Source organism: Carettochelys insculpta, chromosome 2 (genome assembly GCF_033958435.1).
Source record: "Carettochelys insculpta isolate YL-2023 chromosome 2, ASM3395843v1, whole genome shotgun sequence".
NCBI classification, from domain to species: Eukaryota; Metazoa; Chordata; order Testudines; family Carettochelyidae; genus Carettochelys; species Carettochelys insculpta.
In genome coordinates this window covers 86,713,558-86,735,334 of record NC_134138.1, presented here as the reverse complement: position 1 = coordinate 86,735,334, position 21,777 = coordinate 86,713,558, and the positions used below count along the sequence as shown (strand labels likewise).

General features: G+C 47.2%; 1 protein-coding gene across 8 annotated transcripts in view; it reads right to left on the bottom strand.

The window, feature by feature from the left end:
• KCTD1 (potassium channel tetramerization domain containing 1) overlaps positions 1-21,777 on the bottom strand; it is a 98,414-nt gene that overhangs the window by 42,529 nt on the left and 34,108 nt on the right. For all 8 annotated transcript variants that reach the window (XM_074987261.1, XM_074987265.1, XM_074987260.1 and 5 more), the window contains one exon: positions 20,837-21,015. In XM_074987261.1, coding sequence (XP_074843362.1) covers positions 20,837-21,000 — 164 coding nt within the window. In that variant the 5' untranslated portion in view covers positions 21,001-21,015. The remainder of the gene's footprint in view (positions 1-20,836; positions 21,016-21,777) is intronic.

The window sequence follows — 21,777 nt, the reverse complement described above, 5'->3', positions numbered from 1 at the left end:
GAGAACTCACAGTTCTGCCTCTACTCCAGATCTGTCTCCTCAAACAACTAAAACCTCAGACTCTTATCATGTGTTAGCTCAAGCTCAATGCAGCTAAAAACAGAGCTCCAAACCCACAATACCTCCTCTCTAGACTGAGGACAAGAGAGTGTTTCCTCCAATCTTTTCCATCCGTGTGTGGAATAATTTTTCTACACCAAGGCATGTGCAAATGTGCACCACCTATAGAAACAAAAAACGTAGCTGTAGGTACTCTGCTAATTAGCTGGGAGGCATATGAATCTCTCCTGAGTGGCCCAGTTTACAGGGAACACTGGACACAAGTCTCCTGCCTGTCATTATAACCTGTAATCTGGGCATCTTCTTCAACTCAGAGTTCTCTAAGTCCTCACACCTTGAGTAGGTAAGTGTCTTACTGATTCTTTGTATACTGTCTCTAAAAAGCAAGTCTTTCTGTTCCACCCCCATAGCTAAACCTCTCATCACCCCATGTCTTGACTGTAACATCCTTTTCTCTGGTACCCACAAATGCAGCCTTGCACACATCCATTAAGAAGGCTGGTCAAAGCAATGGGCCACAAAAACTAAAGTCATCCCCTCTTTGCATCTGTCCATGGGTTGCTTCCCATCTATTGTACCACACTATGGTCTTCGCTTTCACAGCCCTTCACAGCATCTCTACCCTATGCGCCACCTCTTGTTTGGTATCATGGTGCTGACTCCCATTTTTGACAGGTCTATTATGATGGGCTCCGTAACATTTGTCAGATTTTCAAAAGACCACCTTTGGCTTTCTTCCTGCCCTCTACTCTTGGGAGGAGCGCCCCATAAACGTCTACAAACCTAGCTCATTATCCTCTTTCAAATCCTCTCCAAAAAAAAAAAAAAAAACCAAAAAAAAACCAAAAAAAACCCTCTCCTTTGCAAAGATGCCTACGAATAACTTGACAGAATAACTGCTGACTACAGAGAACTATGCTGACCAATACTGTCTCATTGCTTACTTGTACTACTCTGTGTGTGCCCGTCTAATGACTTTTGTCTTACACACTGATTGCCTTTTTTTGTTTTGTTTATACTGTGCCTAGTACAGCGATATCCTGGTCCATGGTTAGGGCTCCTACGTAATACAAGCAAAGGGATGATACTACGTACAGCAAGGGTGGGCAATAAGCAGCCCACAGCCTAGATGCGGTTAGCCAGAGTCAGCCCATGGAGAACTGCCAGATTCTTTATTTACTTGAGCAGCCCACAGGCACAACTGCTCACAGCTCCTGTTGGCTGTGGTTCACTGGTCTTAGCCAATGGGAGCTATGGGAAGCAGCCCGGGCTGGTCCACCACTTCCCAAGCCAATGGGAGCTGTGGAATAGTGAACCATGGCTAATGGAAGCAATGAGCAAGCTGCACCTTCAGATGATCAGTTAAATGAGGCACCTGCTGCCCTACTAAGGGCTAACCCTGGTGAACTGCATCTGGCCTAGGGGATGCTTACTGTCTGCCCCTGGAGTATGGCCTTCAAACACTAAAAAACTACAAAACTTTTCACGGGTTTCTTGTGGTGGGGATCAGTGTGGTCAGAACAGCAGGAGATGATGAATTCTGTACAGGTATATTGGATGCACTTCAGAGAAATAACTGGATTATATTAACATGTGTCTCAGACTGAGTGCCTTGAGCACTTAGAAAATATCTAGCACATAGTGGGCATTATCATAAATGAACAGTCAGAGACACACAGTCAGACAGACAGTGGTCACTGTCGTTACAGCAAGAAATGGCCACTGCTGGTTTTATCGATATGGATGAGCAAGGAAAGAAGTGGATTGTATTGATACTGCTGAGAACGAGAGAGAAAGTTGCCTGGGTATGAAGGCAGAAGGATGGAAGTGAAAAAGTCACTGGGAGATGCGAATAGCAGAGCTATGAAAATGAGGCAGTAGGAAAAGAGATGAGAAGTTTAGTTTAGATTAAATGGGCTCATTTAATATCTCATGTAAGGTTTGGGTGTACCTGATAAGTTTGGCCAATTGAGTTGGAGACAGTGGTGGGACGTCCAGTTAAGAATGGTCAGAGACAGATGGAAACATGTGGCTAGACTGAGATTGAAGGTGACAAGAAGAGCGGTAGACACAGAAACCATCAGCAAGAGGACACAGTTGAATAATGGAAGCAGAAGGTTGATAGATAAGAAAGTAGATGAAGAGATGACCAAAGCTGGACCACTGAATGATGCCAAGGAAAGGCAGGAGGGTGAGAGGGGGACAAGTTGTCACCAGCAATTGCCCTAAAGGAACAGTCAAGCAGAAGACTTAGGAGCACTAATGTGAATAAGAGCAGGAGTTGGGGAGCGGGGGGAACAACTTAGAGTATTGTGGGCAGCTAATCAACAAAGTACAACCTGAACAGATGTCATTCTTTGATTCTGCTAGGAAGGAGTCACGAGGGACCTTGATAAGGAGTGAATTTGGACGTAGAGCTAGAGGAGAAATGGATCAAGACACCAGCTGAAGTAAACCTGGACAACAGAAACAGATGGCTGGTAGGAATCAGGAAAGAGGTTTTTTCCTCCCCAGAATGCAGTATAATATTGTGGATGTAAAGAGGGAGAGAAGAGGATGATATAGCAGCAAAAAATGGAGCTGAGTGGGCAGACAAAGCAGTTGAAGGTGGACAAGGGAAGGAAACCCAAAAGTTGGGCACTGGGGTAAAGGAGTACAGAGTAGAAACTAGGGATAAGAGAAGACAAAGCTAAGGCTCTACCTCATTTAAGTAGCAAAACAGTAAAGTCTCAGGGCACTTGCACACTACAGGAACAGACAGCATTCCGTCGGTGAATACCTATGCATCACTTTAATTAGAAAGTGTGCCGACTACTGTTAAGTCCTTGGGCAAGTCTTCCCACCCCACTTACCCTCTCTTTAAAAGAGTTCTGAAAAAGGAGTCCCATGAAATAGGAATGTACATGGATGGTAAGGCAGCAAGAAAGCTGATGACTGACAGAAAGACACATTGTAGAGAACTTAGCATCTACATCTCAAAAGTTCCAAAGACACTCAACGGGTAGCTGGGGACATTGACTGCAAAGCTGGAAGCATAATCTGTTTAGATCTGCAGTAATATACATAACATATGCCAGTTTACTTACCAGCTACTGATTTAGAAAAGACCAACAGAACATAAGACAGTTATGTGGGAGTAAGATCATATGTTAGGACAAATCTCAAGAATTCTATGAATACAGAGACTGAATAGTGTAGGGATGTAGTGGTGCAGTATGAAGTATTTAACCTTGAGACCCCTGGTTCAATTCTATCTTGAATCAGAATATACTAGCAGCTATCAGATGTTTTTTCAGTATCACGCAAAATCAGCTCAGTTTCTAGTGGACCATCATTACTTTTCCCTTCTGAGTTACTAGGGTCACAGATCCATCCCTCCCTTGTTCTGAGTATTTTGTTGGGCAATAGGCTAAAAAGTCTTATTTGGTTCATTCAAATGAGTTCATAAAGTTATACTGTGAAGTAGGAATGAACAGTTCGTTGCTGTGGAAAAATAATTCAGAAGCCTTGAACTATGCAGGATTAAAGTATTTAGCATAATCATCATGATTCAGCATTCTGATGCCTCCCTTTTCTGACTATATATTACTGACAATACCAGGGGTATAGGAAGTTTAAAGTATTTTCTATCCAAACTGACAGAGAGGAGGATATGCTTTGAACACTACAATCCCATTGGTTTAAAAAAAAGCATAATTTATTAAAAAACTACAAGTTTGAACTCTACAAATCTTACAAGTCATCAATTGCTTTTCTCAAATAAATCTCTAAATATTTGCACTTAACAAAGGTGTTTTCTCACCCTAATCATGATCTCAAAGCACTTTACAGATGAGTCTTTTGGAATCTCATACAAAAATAAATGAAAGGACTCCAGTTAATATAGGCACATTTTGGGTCACAGCAGGGCAGCGAGAGACTCAAAGAAACCAAATCTGACTGCCGTTTTCTAACCTTTAAGCCATGCTCCCTTCCAAGCCAAAGAGCCAGCCAAGAGCCACATAAAATAGAACCAAATAACAAAATAAATAAAGCTGGTTCAGACAGCACAACCTTGAATTTTGCTGACTATGGGAAAGAAAAAAAAAGTTATAGGAAGTTCAAAAAAAAATGTAATGAGTTTTCTGCCTTCAACTTTCTTTCAGCCATAGTAGGAAATACTGAAAAACTATAAACCTAGACCATTGCCATGACATTACTGGACCTGCTGATGTCCAACAATACTGGAGAACTCATGAGAAAGTCTGATCTTCTAAAACCAGAAACACTTATGTGGTCGGCCTATCACTAAATGCAAGACGACACCTTAAGTCCTCAGCTATTAGATTGTCAGTCATGATTTACAATAGCCTAGAAATTAAACACATTAATGTTCCCACTCTGCAAAGGGTCATCAAAAAGTTTCACAAGTTAAAACAAGTAAATATAGACTTCTGTTGAGGTTAATTCTGAAATTCAACTAAAGAAGGGAAAGCTGACCAAAATAGTACAAAAAAAAATTCAAGTTCATATCACAATAAAATGAAATGGGATGTTGACTGAAAATAGTAGTTTAACAAACTAAGTGAAGTTCTCCCCTCTTTGCCAGCATTTCTTTAAAAATGACGACTGACATTAGCTACCAATAGCTCATCTTCACCTCGGATTTAGAGAGAGAGAGAAAATAGTTGCCTACCCTCACAGCAACTGTGATTAGAGATGTGTTGTGCATAGGCTCTACTCTTGGTATGCATGAGCTCTGTATATGTAAGATTAGATTCTTTTAGTCTGCAGAGTTTGTTAGGTCTGAACCTGCTCCACAGATGCTCTCATGGCTCCTCTGAGGGCATGAAGGATGTAGTAGGCCCAACTGTTCCTCATTTCCTTCACCAGTACAAAACTTCAGGGGAAGAAGAATCCACAGAAGTGGAGAAGGAGGGTAGTGAATGGAAATCACGTGGACAACACATCTTAATAAACCACAGATATTAAGGTTAAGCAACTATTCTTCAAGTAATTGCCCACATGGATTTCACCCCCTCAAAAGACTAAGAAGCAGTTGCTATCTGCTTGGAGGTGATTACTTGGAATCCTACTTAGATAACAAATGCAGGACAGTCTTATGAAATGGATACCTGACTTGAAAACTTATACCAAACTTCTGCCTGAGACAAGGCACTTAACATCCTCCATCCCTCACCCATGCCCCCCGGCACCACACACCTCTTTCAGTTCCATGTATTTGATTTGTCTGTTTTTATTGCAATTTTTTTGGACCTCTGTGCTATATAACTGAGTCTAGACAGGAAATTCTACAAATCTGAAGAAGTGGGTCTGTCCCATGAAAGCTCATCACCTAATAAATGATTTTGTTAGTCTTAAAGTACTACCTGACTGCTGGTTTGTTGTGTTAAAATACAGACTAACACTGCTACCTCTCTGTTACTATTCTACCGAACAATAGTGCTTCAAACAGGTAGCAGAGGCTGTTTGTAGCTCTAAGTGACCAAACCTCCAAAATTTCAGCGGGGCAGCTGTGTTAGTCTTTTTCTGGACTCCATGTTATGGCTAGATAGATTTAACCTAGAGACCTCACAACGTGCTCTTCTCCGCTTGAAGATCCTTTTAGGTAACATGTGACAGGATATGGGTGGCCCCATAATTTCAGCAGCAAAGCCCATAGTCTGAGCACATTCCTTATGTATTTTATCCCCCAGGCAGTGCTCTTACTACAAGTAGTATTGGATGTTTCTCTTTGCCTGGGGTTGAATGAGGTTTGAGAAAGAAAAACGGGAGATGAAGGAACAGGTTTATATACAAATCTTCAACAACTCTAGGCAGAAACTTGCAGTCCCTTATGAAACACCGTACAACAGGGCCGGGCAATACTTTTTGATGGGGAGCCACCCCAAGACTTTGGTAAGTGGTCAAGGGCTGCACATTTCTATAGGGAGGATATAGGATGCAATATGGAGGCAAGATGCAAAAGGGAGCTCAGAGTAAGGGACAGGGATGCAGGAGATATTGGGGGTCTGAGAGAGTTTGGGTGAAGGTGGGGGTTGTGACCTAGGGCAGGTGCTTGGAAGGCAGGGTCTGGGGAAGGGGGTATGGGTGCAGGAAAGGATTCTGGCCTGTGGGAGGGGTTGTGACCTGGGGCAAAGGGGTGCACTGGGTTTGGATGGTGACCTGGGGCAGGGAGATGGGGGAGGGAGAGCCCGGGGTACCAGAGGCAGGCTCTGGCCCAGAGCTGCTTACCTAGGCAGCTTCCAGCCAGATGCCCTCTGAGACCGATTCCCTGCATGCTGCAGCCCCAGATCAGTAAAGCCTGCTTCATGTGGCTCTCTGCTCTAGAGACAGAGGGGAAGGAAAGGCTTTGAGCACTGCTCTTGCCTCCCAGCAAAATCGCTGGGCTCCTATTGACCAAAAGCCAGAAACTGGCCAATGGCAGCTTGGAGATTTTCACTGGAGGGTGGGGGCTGTCCATGGAGCCTCCCCTGGGGTCTGGAACAGATAATTACATGGAGCAGGGAGCTGCTTAAAATTCTTCACCTGTTGGGATGATTCTCCTCAGATCTGATAAACCTAGATTCCTTCTAGTCTCGGATGAGCTACTATGACTGCCAAGTACTTGGTGGATAACCTGACAGTGGAGAGACGTGCACTGGGAGCATACAATTCCAAACAGGCATCTGAGGTATTTCCTGAAGGCCAGACGGACAGCTGTATGGAAACAGGTATCTTGCAGGTTCAGACTCATGAAGCAATCTAGAGTATCTCGCAAGAAAACTGTGACAGCTGGAATTACTCAAACTTGAAATGGTGGATTAAGAACTTGAGACAGTGAAAGTTGAGGCTGACCTCCTTTCTTCTTCTTTAGGATGAGAAACTAATGGGAATAAAAATCCCTGCTCTGAACAATACAAGAACCAACTCCATTGCTCTGACTTGTAAAAATAAGCTCGTTTTCTCTTTTGTGAGAAACAAAAGAGACAGGAGGAAATGAGAGGATAATTGAATAGAACACCCCTTTCTATAATCTCCAGGACCCCACAGACTGAAACAATCCCAGTCTTAGCCCTCCTGCCTCCCAAGAAGAAGAAGTTGCCAAGGCATCTGGGCTTAGACTGGGAAAAAATGCTCTGGTGAGTCTACCAAGCTCTCAACATCAACATCTAATCTGCTACTGCTGCTGGGAGCTCTAGAGTGTGGGGAAGATGACGACCATGCAGGGTGGAGCGCGTGTCTTTCTTGGAGGATCCAGGCCCTCCATGGCTGACAGTATTGGGTAAAGGCACACTTGTCGCACTAACTGCTGATATGTTTGCTTCCTCCTTGCTGCTGCAACATAAGGACTCAGACTGCAGAGATGCCCTTGAATCTTAAAGGGATGGAGGGCATGATCTTTTTCAGAGTTGAAGTCTGTTCCCTTCCAATGGGATGGGTACTCTATTGTCTGGATCTTCCTGAGGAACCTCAAAGTATGAAGCCACAATTATTACCTCATTGTCACTGCCATGGCCATAGTAACTGTAACCCTGTCCGACACATCCACAAGACAGGGCAGGCAGTCAGCTGATCTCTGCCATAACAAGCATGTTCTGTTTATTTACAGACAAACTAACAGACATCAAGGACTTATCCCAACGTAAACAGCCACATCTGGAGAGGACAGCTTCGTAATTCATCACCTGTAGCTGGATGTCTGCTGATTACCACCCTTCCACCAGAAGAGTTCCATATTCTTCAGACCCTCCTCTCTTGGTGAGGATTTATGAGGTTTTGACCTCTCCTGAACAACCACCAATACAGGACAGTCACATGCTGAATGTAGCTAAAAATATCTGAATCTCTGGCAAAGAACCTGGCACCTTCTGTCAGCTCATTCCAGAATGACTGGAATGGATCATGATGCGTGCTGTGTGTCTTCCACTGGTGCCAAACAGTCCCTAATCTATGGGCATTGTGTGAAAACATGCAGAATATCCATGAGTCATATGTCATTTCTCTTCAGCTACCTCCAGGGGTATATCCAGGATCTCTGCCATGTGCATCATGAGATCCTGGAACACCTTGAAGTCATCTACTTCACACAGATGTGGTGACTGGTGCTGGAGATTACAGCAGAGATAGTTTTTCCTTCTCCCTGCAATTAACACACCCTGCGCACTGCCACTCCAAAGGCCATAACCCTCATGGCAGCATCTGCAGCATCCAATGCTACCTGCAGGGCTGCCCTTGAAATTAGTTTTTTCTCCTCCACCATGACTGTGAAGTCCTAATTGGCTTCCAGCGGCACCATCTCAGAGAGCCTAGACAGGGCACCGACTGTATTGTGTGTGTCGCTGCTAACGTGAGCCTGCTGGTTAGCGATTCTTCATTGCAGCCTTCCCCATTGAATATACTCTCCTCCCATACAGATCCAAGCATTTAGCTTCTCTATTTTTCATAGGGGGACCCTGTAACTGTTGGCGCTATGGTTAGCAGCGTCCACTCCCAGGGAGTCAGGTGGAGGGGTGGTACATGAACAGATGTTCATTGCCCTGGGATGGGACAAAAGTACTGTCTCTCATTCCTACAGACTGCAAGAAGGGCAGAAGCAGGGGTCTGCCATTCTAGCCATAGCAGCTATTGTTTGGATTATGGGCAGAACAACCCTGGTGGGGCCTGTGGAGGACAAAATGTCCATGACAGGGTCCATTTCATCCCAGACCACCTCTGCTTGCACCCTCAAGTTTTAGGCCCCTCTCCTAAGGAGCTGTTGAAATGCCCTGCCATCCTCCAATACAGGTGAGGCCAATGAGCCCGCCACGGCCTCATCCGAGGGAAGGGAAGGGCAGTAGTGACCTGCTCAGGCACTTGGCTCCCTCATGGAAATTATGGGCAACCCAGCGGGCATCAGAGCCAGAGCTGGTATGGGCACTGGCTGGCCAGAAAACCCCACAACAGGTGGCACAAACGGTGCCATTAACGTTCCCTGCACTTGAGTCAGTGCCAGTGCCTGGGCTGGTGCGTGCCCCATCATTACGGATAGTGCCGGCACTGAAGGGGTTCACTCCCACTGCAATGGCACCAACGATGATGCTAAGGTCAACGCCGATGAGATAGACACAGGTGGCTCCATGATGACTGCCACTTCCTGTCTTTGTTTTGGTGGTGGGGTGCCCAGTAACACCGACGGTGCCAAGTGTGGTATCGGCAGGGTCCCCAGCACTGTTAAAGGCACCTCAACGGCCTACCCTGTGCCTCGTGAAATGCCCATGGGGTCCAGAAGGGCCACTGTTAAGTTGCCTGTGAAGCTGTTGGCCAACCCTTATCGTCTGAGTGATGACTACAGTGCCTGCTGCGGCTATAGTACAACCTTCGAGCTCCCTCTCCGTCCGGAGCTCAAGTAGAAGGAGTCTGACTCTGATGCTGATTCTGAGGCAGGTGACCACAGTGGGGCAATTAGAGTCGGTGCCGACATGTGCACCAAGGGCGGTGCCAGTGCCGGAGCATAGGGCACCTGAAACTGGCCCACGGTTTGCTGGGTCAACACAGGAGCGCTGGGCACCGGATATGGTGTCAGTGCCAGCGCTGACATGAGCACAGGGGTTGGTGCCAGTGTCACATCCACGAGCCCTGATCGCTCCGTTTCAGTGTTACGGAGCCTGTCCTCCATAGACAGAGAAGGACCCAGCATTGTCATCTGAAGAAGTCCGTGTGCTGCTCAAAATGCGTCTGGCACTGAGGGCAAGTCCAGTGTCCGTGGGCTCCTGCTCTGCACCGGCTTCAACATACACACCTCCTGCCCTTCGACAGCGTGTGCTGGAGCCTTGGACTTGAGGCCAACCCACTTTGACTTCAATGAGCGATGCCTCTTGTGCCTCCTTCTCCTCTTTGGCACCGGAGATTGACGCCCATGATGCCGAGAAGGTGATGGTGCCTGCACCTGCTCCCGGTGCCAAGAGTCCTTTGAGCGGCACCGCGGTCAACAACACTGGTGCAATTTAAACCAAGGAGGCTCCGCTCTCTGCTCCTGCTAGAGACTCTTGTGGCTTGAGAGCCGCCTCCATTAAGAGGACTTCAAGGCATTGAGCCCTATTTTTCAAAGTTCTGGGCGTAAAGGCCTTACAATTGGACAATGATCATGTAAATGATTTGCTTGGGGGAAGGACAACCAGGCTGAATGGGTGGTCACCTTTGGGCATACATTTGCCGCATACTGAACAAGTCTTCAAGCTTGGAGAGCCAGGCATTCCCCAGCACTGAGGGGGATGGAAAGCCCTGCCTCAGCTATTAGTTAAAACACAAAGACTAGCTATCAAATACTAAAACTATTTACACTTCAAGAACTATTTACACTACAATAGGCTGCTAGCTAAATGATCTCAACAGAGGAAGCAAGATCTCCAAGAACTGGCAGTGCGGCGAGAAGGACTGAAGGGGGGATGGGGAGAGCGTCGGGCAGTACGTATATTGGTTGCCATATAGGTGCCTCTCCAGGGGCTATCGCACCGACTCTATGGCTACTGGCTAGGACAAAAAGCTTCCAGTGACTTGGTGTGTGCCAGCACACACCCAACTTGGAATGGACATGAGCAAATCACTCAAAGAAGAATCAGACCTTTTTTCTAAAGAACAAGTTGAGCATCTACACACAAAATTAGCTCTTTGAATCTGAAAGCGAAAGAAGGAGGCTCTTCTTCTGGAAGCCCTCTTCTGCTCCCGGATCTGAAAGAATGCCTTCTTTTGAAAGCTTCTTTAGGAGAAAGAGGGAAAAAAAAAAAAAAAAAGGCATGTGTAGACGCTCTGCAGACCCCTTTTTAGAAACAGCAGTCCTTGTGGTGCTGGATTTTTCGATCCCTGGCCTGTTCTTTCAAAAAGCCAGGGGCTGTGTGGATGCTCTCCATCGAAAGAGTGGATTGATCTTTTGATCCGCTCCTTTGTGTGTGAATGTGCTCGTTCAAAGGAAGTTTTTTTCTGAAGAGATCTTCTGGAAGAACTTTTTGAAGGATTGCTGTAGCGTAGACGTAATCCCATGGTGTCTGATGACTCTCATGTCTCAATTTGCTAAGTGTCAAAGATGGTGGTTACTGTCGTGGCTACTCACTGAAGCAATGCTCATTTTTGTCTGTTGGGGACAAAAGGTCAAGATAGTTGCATCTGAATGGGGCTCTTGAGGACATGGGGTTACCCAGGCTGGTTTTTTCAGCTCTCTGATGGTACATCTGCACCACAAAAAAGATGCTGTGGCAGTAAGTCTAAGAGCCGGGATCCAACCAGTCAGATCATGCTATGGGGCTAAAGTAACAGCCTAGAAAAGGTGTTTCTGCTTGGGCTGGAGCCCAGGATCCCCACTTCCCTTGGTTGGGTTTCAGAGCCTAGATTCCAGCCTAAGTGGGAACATCAACACCGCTCTTTTTAGTCCTGTTGCACAAACCCCAGGAGCCTGACTCAGCTGACCCAGGCTTCAAAACCCATTGCTTCCTTCTTTAAAAAACCCCATGTCAGACTTGATACAAAAGTGGTTATCACAATGGCATGAAACAAAGCAACCTTTACCTACGGGGTTGTGGGTTTAAAAAAAAAAAAATCTTTGTTATTACATTTTACATTTCTTAAAGGAAGTTTGCATCAGTCTGTCAAGGAGGAACAAAACTTCATGTGGTTTTACTGGGCTCTGCCAGTCTGGAGAAGAATGACTTGCCAACATGATTATTGGACGTTTTTCCTCCCTAGATAGAAGAGGCACTGGGTGCACCAGGTGCCACTAGGCATAGAAGCATATCACAAGGGAGAGGTCCCAAATCTTGAAGATTTAGCTTCTGTCCTGTTGCTAGTACACATCTTTGGGGTGGGAGGGGAATGAGAGAGAGAGTAGGATTTATCCTAACCAGTGCTTTCTGTGCCAGTACTTGCCGGTACTGAGTACCAGCAGCTCCAGCCATGGGATTGGCTGGGGATAGAGGGCAGTGAGCAGGCTGAGGACCACCTCCCCACCTTTTTTACCGCCCCCGCCCCCCCCCAAAAAAAAAGAAAGGCACTGACTCTAATTGAAGCTTATTTAAACAGCACTTACGTATTTAGCCATATAGACTATTAACTATATTAACTGGTTAAGCACTGGAACAGATTGAAGGAGATTCCACAATCTCCCCGGGCATTAGATATTTTTTTTAATAGCTGGTTAGACAAAAACCTGTTGGGAAGGGTCTAGATAATACTTAGTCCTGCCATGCATGGAGGGGACCAGACTAGATAACCTCTCCAGGTCCCTTCCAGTCCTAGGATTCTATGATTCTGTAGATCTAATTAAATAAAATATCTAGTTAGGATCTATCCAACTGAGCAAGCCTACTGGCACAAAGAAAGCATTGACACTGCGTACCTCACGGCCATAAGAAAGAACCAAAGATGGAAGGGTTGGGGGAGATAAAATGCAAGTACAGCCACAGACATTACATACTGGCCAAACAAATAATCTTTCACACACAAGTACACCGAGGGCAAGTCTACACTAAAGCGGAAGATCCAACTAAGGCACACAACTCCTGCTACGTTAATTATGTACCTACAGTCATTGCAACCTTAATTCAGGTTTCTGCACTCTCTCCACTAAGGGAGTGCTTGCTTACTCCTAATGAAGGGCAGGAGTACCAGCACCAATGCAGGCACTCTGTGGCTGCGTCTACACTAGAGTTCTGTTTCAGAAGAACGTCTTTCAAAAGAGAACATCAAAAGATGCTCTTTCAAAACAGAGCATCCACACACACCAGTGGGGATTGAAGGTTCAGTTCCTTCTTTTCAAAGGCCCCTAGCACAATTTTGAAAGAGAGCATCCACACATGCCAGACCGCTCTTTTGAAAGAGCAGGGGCAGGAAGTACTACTGGCAGGGTCGCATGGTGGACAAGCCCTTCCGGGGCTGCCTTCCGCCATCCCCTTAAAGGCCCTCCCCTCCCCCCCGCCCCAACCTCAGCCTGCAACCCTGTCCCCAGGCAGAGCAAGAGGCATCGGAGGTGGCATCCTGGTCCCCCATGAACCCCTAGCAGTGCCCGGCCCCCCTCCATTGCAGCCGTGGCCAGCACCCTGGCCGCAGTCCTGGCCACTGTGCTGTAGTGACTCCGGGTGGCCGCCATGGTAGCCACCCTTCTTGAAGCCATCCTCAGGGTGCAACTCCCCCAGCTGGTCCCCTGGGTCATCCACCGCCTGTGGAGCTTCCCCACAAGCAGCGACTGATGGGACCAGCTGCTGCTGGAGGACTGGGACGACGACCAGTGGCTACAGAACTTTAGGATGACCAAGGGGACATTCCTGGAGCTGTGGCCCTGGCTCGCTCCAGTCCTCCAGCATCAGAACACAAACCTGAGGCTGGCACTCCCCCTGCACAAAAGGGTGGCCATTGCCCTACGGAAGCTGGCCACCCCAGACATTTGCCACCGTCAGGGCCATCCTCATTGGAGGTAAGCCGTGCTCAGCTCACACCTAGACTGCTTGCGGGGGGTGGGGGGCAGTCTGGTGACAGGCACTATCGGGTAAAGGGTGGACAAGCCGCACTCCACCCCATGCTCATGAGCACATCCCCCATGCCCTTCAGGTTGTCTGGGCAATCAACAAGGTGCTTCTGAGGCAGCTGGTGTGCGTCAGGGACCTGGACGACGCCAGTCGGGGATTCCAGGAGCTGGGCTTCCCCAACTGCTTCGGGGCATTGGACTGCACCCACATCGCCATCTGGAACCTGGAGCAAAGCCACAGGACCTACCATAATCACAAGGGCTACCACTCGGTGGTCCTGCAGGCCCTGGTCGACGCCAACGGCCAGTTCTAGGACATCTGCGTGGGCTGGTCCAGCCACACCCACGATGCAAGGGTCTTCCAAAACTCAGGGCTGGGATGTCGTATGGCTGAGGGGACCTTCATCCCCCAGCAGGAGCTCCCCATCGGGGACACGATGATGCCGCCCTGCATCGTGGCGGACGCGGCCTACCCCTGAAGGCCTGGCCGATGTGGCCATACACTGGGAACACGCAGCCAAGCATGGACCTTTCCAATGAGCGGCTGAACCACGCCCGGAACACCGTCAAGTGGACGTTCGGCCACCTCAAGGGGCGTTTTAGGTGCCTCTATACCAGGCTGGAGGTGGGCCTTCCCAACATCCCGGCAGTGGTCGGGGCCTGCTTCACCCTCCATAACCTGGTGGAGGCAAAACACGAGCCCTATATACAGAGGCGGGCTGCTGAGGCAGGGTGCGGGTATGAACAGCCCCCTGCCGCCCCATGCCATCAGGTCCAGCAGGATGGGGTGCATGTAAGGGAGGCCCTGCACCAGGCCTTTGAGCGGGGGCCACAGTAATTCCCCCCTGCACGCACACCCCCACCCACACCCTGCATGCACGCACACACACACACACACACACCCATGCACAGGGGACACAGGGTAAACCATAAAAATAAACATTTATTATAACGAAAAACTGTGCCTCTCGTTATTCGGGGGAACTATTTACACATTTTGGGGGAGGGTGAATAGGGAAAACTATACACAGGTGTGGGGAAAACTACATACATTGGAGCAGGGAGGGTGGATGGGGGCTGGGGTGGGAGGCTTCACCCCTCCAGGGGGGTTGAGGGCTGGGAGCCCTGTCGCCCGCACCTGCCCCTTCCTCCCTGTGTCCGGGAGTCCCACCAGGGCTGGGCCAGTGGCACAGGGAGGTAGGGGCGTGGCTTAGGCTTGGTCCCCGCACCTGCTCCGGGCTCAGCACGGGGGTGGGGGACCAGGGGCTCAGCCTCCACCTGGCCAGCCAGCTGTGGACCAGGCAGATGAGTCTGACTGGTGGGAGGTGGGGAGGGATCAGGGCCTCCAGGTCGGCCTCCTCGGCCAGGGGGAGGGGTGTGTGTGAGGGGGATAGGGGATTGGGGTGGGGAGGGGGAATGGTGGGGGGGATGCACAGGGAACAGGGGCATGGGGGATGGTGGAGAAGCGACCAGGGGCGCAGGAGTGAGCCGGGATGGAGTGGTGGCAGGGTCCAGGTGGCCGACCACGGCCTGGGTGAGGGCATCCAAGTTGGACCCTACCCGGTCCCCTGCCTGCTGCTCCATGAAAAGCCACTCCTGCACGATGCCTGTCAACTCCCTCAGGGCAGCCGTGTGGGTCATGTCCCCTGCCTCCTCCTCCCCAGCCTGGTGGTGCCAACGGAAGGACCAGCGACGGCCCTGTGCTTGCCCTTTCTGAGGCCTGGGCCACCCCCCACCTCCCGACCCTCGGTGATGGGGCTCCCCGGGCCTGTCGTGGGGCTGATCCAGCTGCTAGAACTGTGGAGACAAAAGGGGAGAGGAACAGGCCATTAGTCCTGTTGAGGGACACCCTGAACCCCATCCCGCCTGCCCCATCCTGGCAGTCCTGCAGGGATCGCATCCGGGGTTCCCGGTCTGGTTGTGGGAGCGCTGGCTCTCCTGTGGCTCCCTCGGTCCCTCTGCAGCCCAGCAGCCCGTGGTACTGTCCGGCCCACATGGTGCTGGGTGCCACACGTCGGCCCTGTGCAGCTGGGGCAGCAGGGCCATTTGGCCTGCCCATGCCCTGGGAGTGATGTCCCTGCAGGTGGGCAGTGGCCACCTTGGGTGGGACTGTGCGCCCCCCTCCCCCAACCCCACATCCACCAGCTTGCATGGTACATACCTGTGGGTCCCTCCAGGAACTGAGGTGCGGCGTGGTCGGAGGGGGCTGGGCTGGATGGGCCCGAAGGGACTTCGATGACGAGGGCCCCCCCCTCGCTTGAGCCCTCATCATCGCTGGTGTCCTGGATCCTTTGGGGATGCCTGCAGGTGGCCAGTGGTCTGGGCCGGTCCTCACTCTCGGCCCCTGTCTCCTCCAGCTTGGGTCGAGGGGTCGGCGGTGTTGACATACATGGCCGGGGGTCCCACCTCCTTGGGCCCAAGGAGATGGTCCAGTTCTTGATAGTAGGGCCAGCTGGTGGGTGCTGCTCCTGGCCGCCCGGCTGTGCACCGAGCCCGACAGTGCGCCTGCCAGAGCTCCCTGACCTTGGACCTCATCTGGTCTGGGGTCCGGGTGGGGTGACCCTGGCTGGTGAGGCCCTTGGCCTGGCGATCAAAAGCTGGCGCATTTTGGAGCTGGACCCCCGTCTGCTGCAGGACCTCGTCCTCTTCCTACAGAGCGAGGAGGTCCTGCAGCTCAACCTCTGTCCAGGAGGGGGACTGACATTTGCGGGGCTGGCTCCCCTCCTGGGAGGACTCCCCCCAGTTCCTGGATAGCCCCTGGGATGGGTGGGGTCCCAGCTGCTGGCCATGGTGCTGGAGGTGCTGTGGCTTCCCCCAGGGCATCACAGCTGGGAGCTGTGCTGGTGGCAGTGTGTGCTCCCTGCCACCTGCATGCTCTCCTGGGAACCTGCGTGCTAAGAGGCGGCCAGATGCTGGAGCCATAGACCTCTGCTTGTGCTGTGAGCGGCGCAGCCGCCTGCCAGCTGATCGTGGCCATGGAGGATCTGCTCTTTCGAAAGAGCGGGTCGCAGAGGGTCTACACTTGCTCTGTTTCTGAACTGTCTTTTGAAAGAGGGAGCTTCTCCCACCCCGAGAGCAGAGGACCAACGTCAAAAGAATGGGGGGAGTTCTTTCAAAGTTAATTTTGAAAGAGCACCATGTCAATGTAGATGCTCCCTGGCTTCTTTCGAAAGAACTCGGTCTTCTGATCCTAATTTCGAAAGTAATTGCTAGTGTAGATGCACCCTGTGAGTTTGATTCAGTGTATCCCTACCAGGCATGCTAAATTGAACTCCGGAAGACTGACCACAGCAGCCGTAGCCTAAGTGTAGAATCCACATGTACAACCACTTGGCAACTCTCTCAGTTGTACCACACATTAGTTTCATGTTTTATTTTTGGAAGTTGTGAAATTGGGACCACATGTCTCCAATGATGAACAAGAGGATATTCAAGAAATAAGGTTCATATTTTTAGACGAATTATTCCTTCTTTCTGTTCTTTTCTGTTTTCTATCTCAGTCAGAATAGAGACCAACACTGTCCAGGTTCTGGAATTATGCTGCAAAAAGTAGCTGCTAATCATGGGACCACTTACATGTGTAAGGTTGAATGCAAGGATCTTGTCAACTGATGGGATAAGAATTTAATGTAGTGTCCCATTGATTGGAGAGTTGGGAATATAAACTTTCCAATGTAAATTATTATGCTGGAAGACTGTGAGGTATCTGACCTCACATAAAATAAAAAGTTAAATCATGATTACCAACTTATCCCCTCACAGCCCTTGACTTGACTTCTGAACTGGCTCAGTAATTATGCTTTTGAGCCCACCTATGCTTAAAAAACAAAAGATGTTATTACAATGGCACGAAACAATATGACTGTTACCTGTGAGATTGTGGGATTAAAAAAAAAATCAGTATGTTATTATTGCATGTTACATTTATTCAACTCCTGATTCTATCAACCTAGGCAGCTGCCATTTCTACTTTCATAAAGAAGGAAAAGATTAAGCTGGAATTCCATCCCATCACAAAACAGTTTATTTTCTTCACTTAAATTCACCAGACCAGCATACTGCCTCTTTAACTTGGAAACGGTAGCAGTATGCATGAGCAGAAATGGTTTTTCAGATTTTATTAGAGCAGGAAAACAAGAGTACCACATGCTTCCATTACACTATCATTAGTCTGATTCTGAGACATGCTGAATTGTCCCAATTCCATTACCAGTTGGCCTGGCACTTCCCTAAAAAGGTTCCTGACAGAGCTACAACCACTTTTGCAAACCACTATAAATGCTTTCAGGATTAATTTTTTTCAATAAACTGCTCCTGGACTGGCAGGGGCGGGGGGAAATCAAGAGGTGTGATTCATTAATTTAGAACTGGAGTGCTTTTTCCATTTCATGTTGCCCTAGTCTCCCCATCCTTCTACCTACAAGAGGCAGTACTCCTTCTGATAAGATAAGAAAGGCCATGTCATGAGAGCTAAATGTTTTATATTCTATTTTCCTTTCTTAAACATTTTCTCTCACTTCCACAACAGCCTTTAGTATTTTAACTCTCATGACCCTTACTAAGACCATAGGCTGTATTGCAATAACCAACAGAATTAAAAAAAGAGCATTTCAGTGAACTGCAGGCTGAGAGAAGAACCATATGCTTAAAAGTGGACTGCATGTACGATTGAAAAACTACAGCTACTGAACTTGAAGGAGTTTTTAAACCAAAAAACAGGTAAAAGCAAAGAGCTTAAATTGCTCAACGGCTTAATTACATAAATTGTTCCAAGGGTTCTCTTATGGCTAGTGAGCTACTGACCAACAGGTGTGAAGTGTGACACTTTATTCTCCTGTCACATGACTGCTCTAATCAGGAAAAACAGAAATATGGTAATTTATAGAGGGATGTAGAAGTAGTAAATTAACTTGTGCAACAAATAGATTTTACAGAACTCATGAAATGACCCAAATTACATCTGTAATTTAAATGGGAGGGATACAATACCACCAAGAAATACCATACTGGAAAATGCTTGAACAGCCCAACTGTGATGTTCTGTATAGAACTGCTCAAACACACAGTCTGAATGATTTAAAGACGAAAAAATGCCCTTTACAAATAATTTGAAAATTTTACAGAATTTTAATTTTCTGACTCAGCTTCTGGAGCTTGGGATTTAGGTTCAGTGAGCAACCACAGTGTTCTTGTTCTAATGCAACTGAAGTTTTTCTTTAAATCCCTTCCCATGACAAAATTCCTGTTTTTGATATTTCATTCTAGTTCAAGAAAGAAATGTTGCCAACACTGAAATTTGTAATGGAAAGGAATTCCCATTTCTTAGAAGCTTTAATTCAGAACACCACTTTGTGCAAGGTTCCTTTTTTTCCTGACTTTGGGATGAGCATATTTATTCCTCTGTTAAAATGAGGAATTAAAAACTTGCTAACCTAAAGCTTAAAGATTATGTTCTGTAGTCTTTCTTGAATACAAAAACACAGTAAAAACCACCCACTTACCCATGATGGGACTTTACTCCATCTACATCACAATTTTTCTGTGAATGTGATGTTTCCTAACATTTATACTCATGATCTACAATCCATTAGAGTATAACTGTGGTTCAGATTCCACAGAAAATTACAATTGTTTTACAATTACAAAAGGATCTAAACAAATTTTAAAGTTAGTATTATTAGGCATAGTTCAAAATCTCAACTGCATTTTTAAACCTGAGTTTTCTCGAATTACATGTTGACGGTGAGAGAATATAAATGTTGTTCAAAATTTCATTTTAAATTGTATGTTAATTTGTAACCATGTCATTAGGTATTTTATATAAGTCACAGAAAATTAGTGCACATTAATGAAATTTATGCAAAGGTTAAGAACATTTGCACTGGTGACAACTTTAAGTAATAAACAAAGACTTGCAAAAATATGTCTTTAGTCAGAAGTGCATAGTAAGAAACACTAAAACTAAGTACTCCTGGGGGGGGGAACTCTGAGTCACTGCACATGTGCAGAATTCATTGTCCCTACAGACTTCTTTGCTTCCCTGCAGAAAACTGATGTCTGACAGGAAAGCTGCAAGAGCAGTCAGACACCCCTCACTCAGGAGTCCTGGCAGGTTAGTTTGGGCACCCAGCAGGGACAGCAGGAAATGTAGGCAAGAGAAGGCATTGCCTTCCCAAAGCTGTCTATACTCCCTGGCTGCCAGGGAGGGCTGGGGGCCGTGGCAGGGAAGTCCTGGTCCTCCAGGTGGCAAGGGAGGATTGGACTGGGCTGGGGGGTAAGGCTAGGGTCCAGGGAGGTGGTGGGAGAGAAGGATTCTGAAGAAGGCAGGGCCTCGAGGGTAGAACGGATGGAGATAGGGCTTGTCTTCCCCAGCTAGGACTTCACCAGCTACCCCTGGCACCCAGAACAGCTGGTGTAGACAAAAAAAAATCCACCACAGCAGAGGGGATGGGGCAGTCATGCATTTGTGAGAGAGAGAGAAACACTGTTCTTTCACTCCCTATTGTGGCACACCTGGCGTGCAGGAGCAGTGCTTTGGGGTATTTCTGAAGAGTCAGGTGCAGGACAGGCTCTGTTCCCTCAGGCAGAGCACAGCGTAGCAGCCTGCCTGCTTGCTTAGTGAATTGTTCCATTGTTTGTTCTGAATTCCCACAGGAGTATAAAACAAGTTTAAAAACTAAGTCTCTTTTGCTTTGCCAGACAGGTATAAAGGAGCCTTATTATAAAGGACAGGATGGCCTTATAAATGCTAATGATGATTTAGTGATTAGAATGGATCTAAAATTTTGCACTGAAAAAAAATTCCTATCAAAATGTGTTCTATGGCTTGTTTGCTACTGACTTTTCAGGAGATGATCACTCGCCCTCCTAATTCAGAATTCGAGTTCCCAGACTTCACTTGCCTGTGCTGTAACACTGAGCCTATGGCTGTGCATATTTGTTGACTAATAACTGTAAGTAAATTGTCGATATTAGCTACATTGCTATGAGCAGAGGGGGTCTGGTGATTTTTTCCAGTGCCCCCTACTCACATTCTCCATCCACTGTATTGTAGTTTAAATAAGTTACCAAAATAATTGAAACCAGTTTTGTTTGTTATTTTGACAAAAATATGCAGGATTTTAAATCTGTTCATGCAAAATTTTTAATTTTCAATATTTTTGTCACAGAGTTCACCTAGCAGTAACTACACCTATTTTAAGCAAAAGAGTGAAATACAACATTTTGAGAGCAGAGTCCCATAATATGAAAGCATAAAACAATCAATAAATGGCCACATGCATGCGATTCAATCTTTAGAATTACCTTGAGTCAGGATATTTAGTAAGTGTGGCCAAACTGCTGGTGTACATGTGCCCACCCACATCAATATGAACTGGTGCGTTGGATTTTGTGAGCTGTGCTGGAGTGGGGATGCCTTGATTGTTCAATGGAGATGCAGGGGATCTAGTGATCAGAGGTCTTGACATATTTGGCCGACTGTCCTGTAAAGAGAGAGACATGACTCAGGATTTTCCTTAAGACTGTCCAGCCACCCCAAGGATGCAGACGCCCACTAAACAGTGAACAGACACCAATCTCATCTTCTGCCAGCAACATTAATGTTACTTCATCAGAGACTGGCAGTAATTTTTTTTAAAAAAAAATCAGTTCAACATTTAAACTTAGTTATGTTGAATAAATTATAAATATAAAACCCACAAAAAAAAAAAGACATGACACCATCACAGTGCTGAATAAAAGAGGTTGTTTCAGAATACTATTCATTATAAAACTATTTCATAGGAATTCTTACTCATTTAGGAGCTCATAAAGTCACTAACAAATAGTTTTAAAGGAGTCAAAGAACAAAAGGAACACACATTTTAAATTAAGAAGCACACAGTATCTGGGTATCTTCCCAAACCTCTCTAAATTGCTACACAGTTTAGGACAGAGAAATACAGACCCTCAGCTCTTCCATTCTGCAAAGGCTTCTCTTGAATTTCCAATCCACATATCACAAAAACAGAAGAGAAAACACCTGGACTAGACAACTGGTCATATACTATAGAACAATGGGCACTGACAGTCTTAGAGAAAGACATTTTCCATTAAAAAAAACTACACATATACTAGTGTTCCTTTGTGCTCCAAGTTGACTGCAGTTCTGAGCAACTTCTCAATCCAAAGCAAGCTCCAAAAGTAGAACAAAACACAGCCGCTGATGAAACAAACTTTTAGTCACACCAGAGGAGTACGTGTAC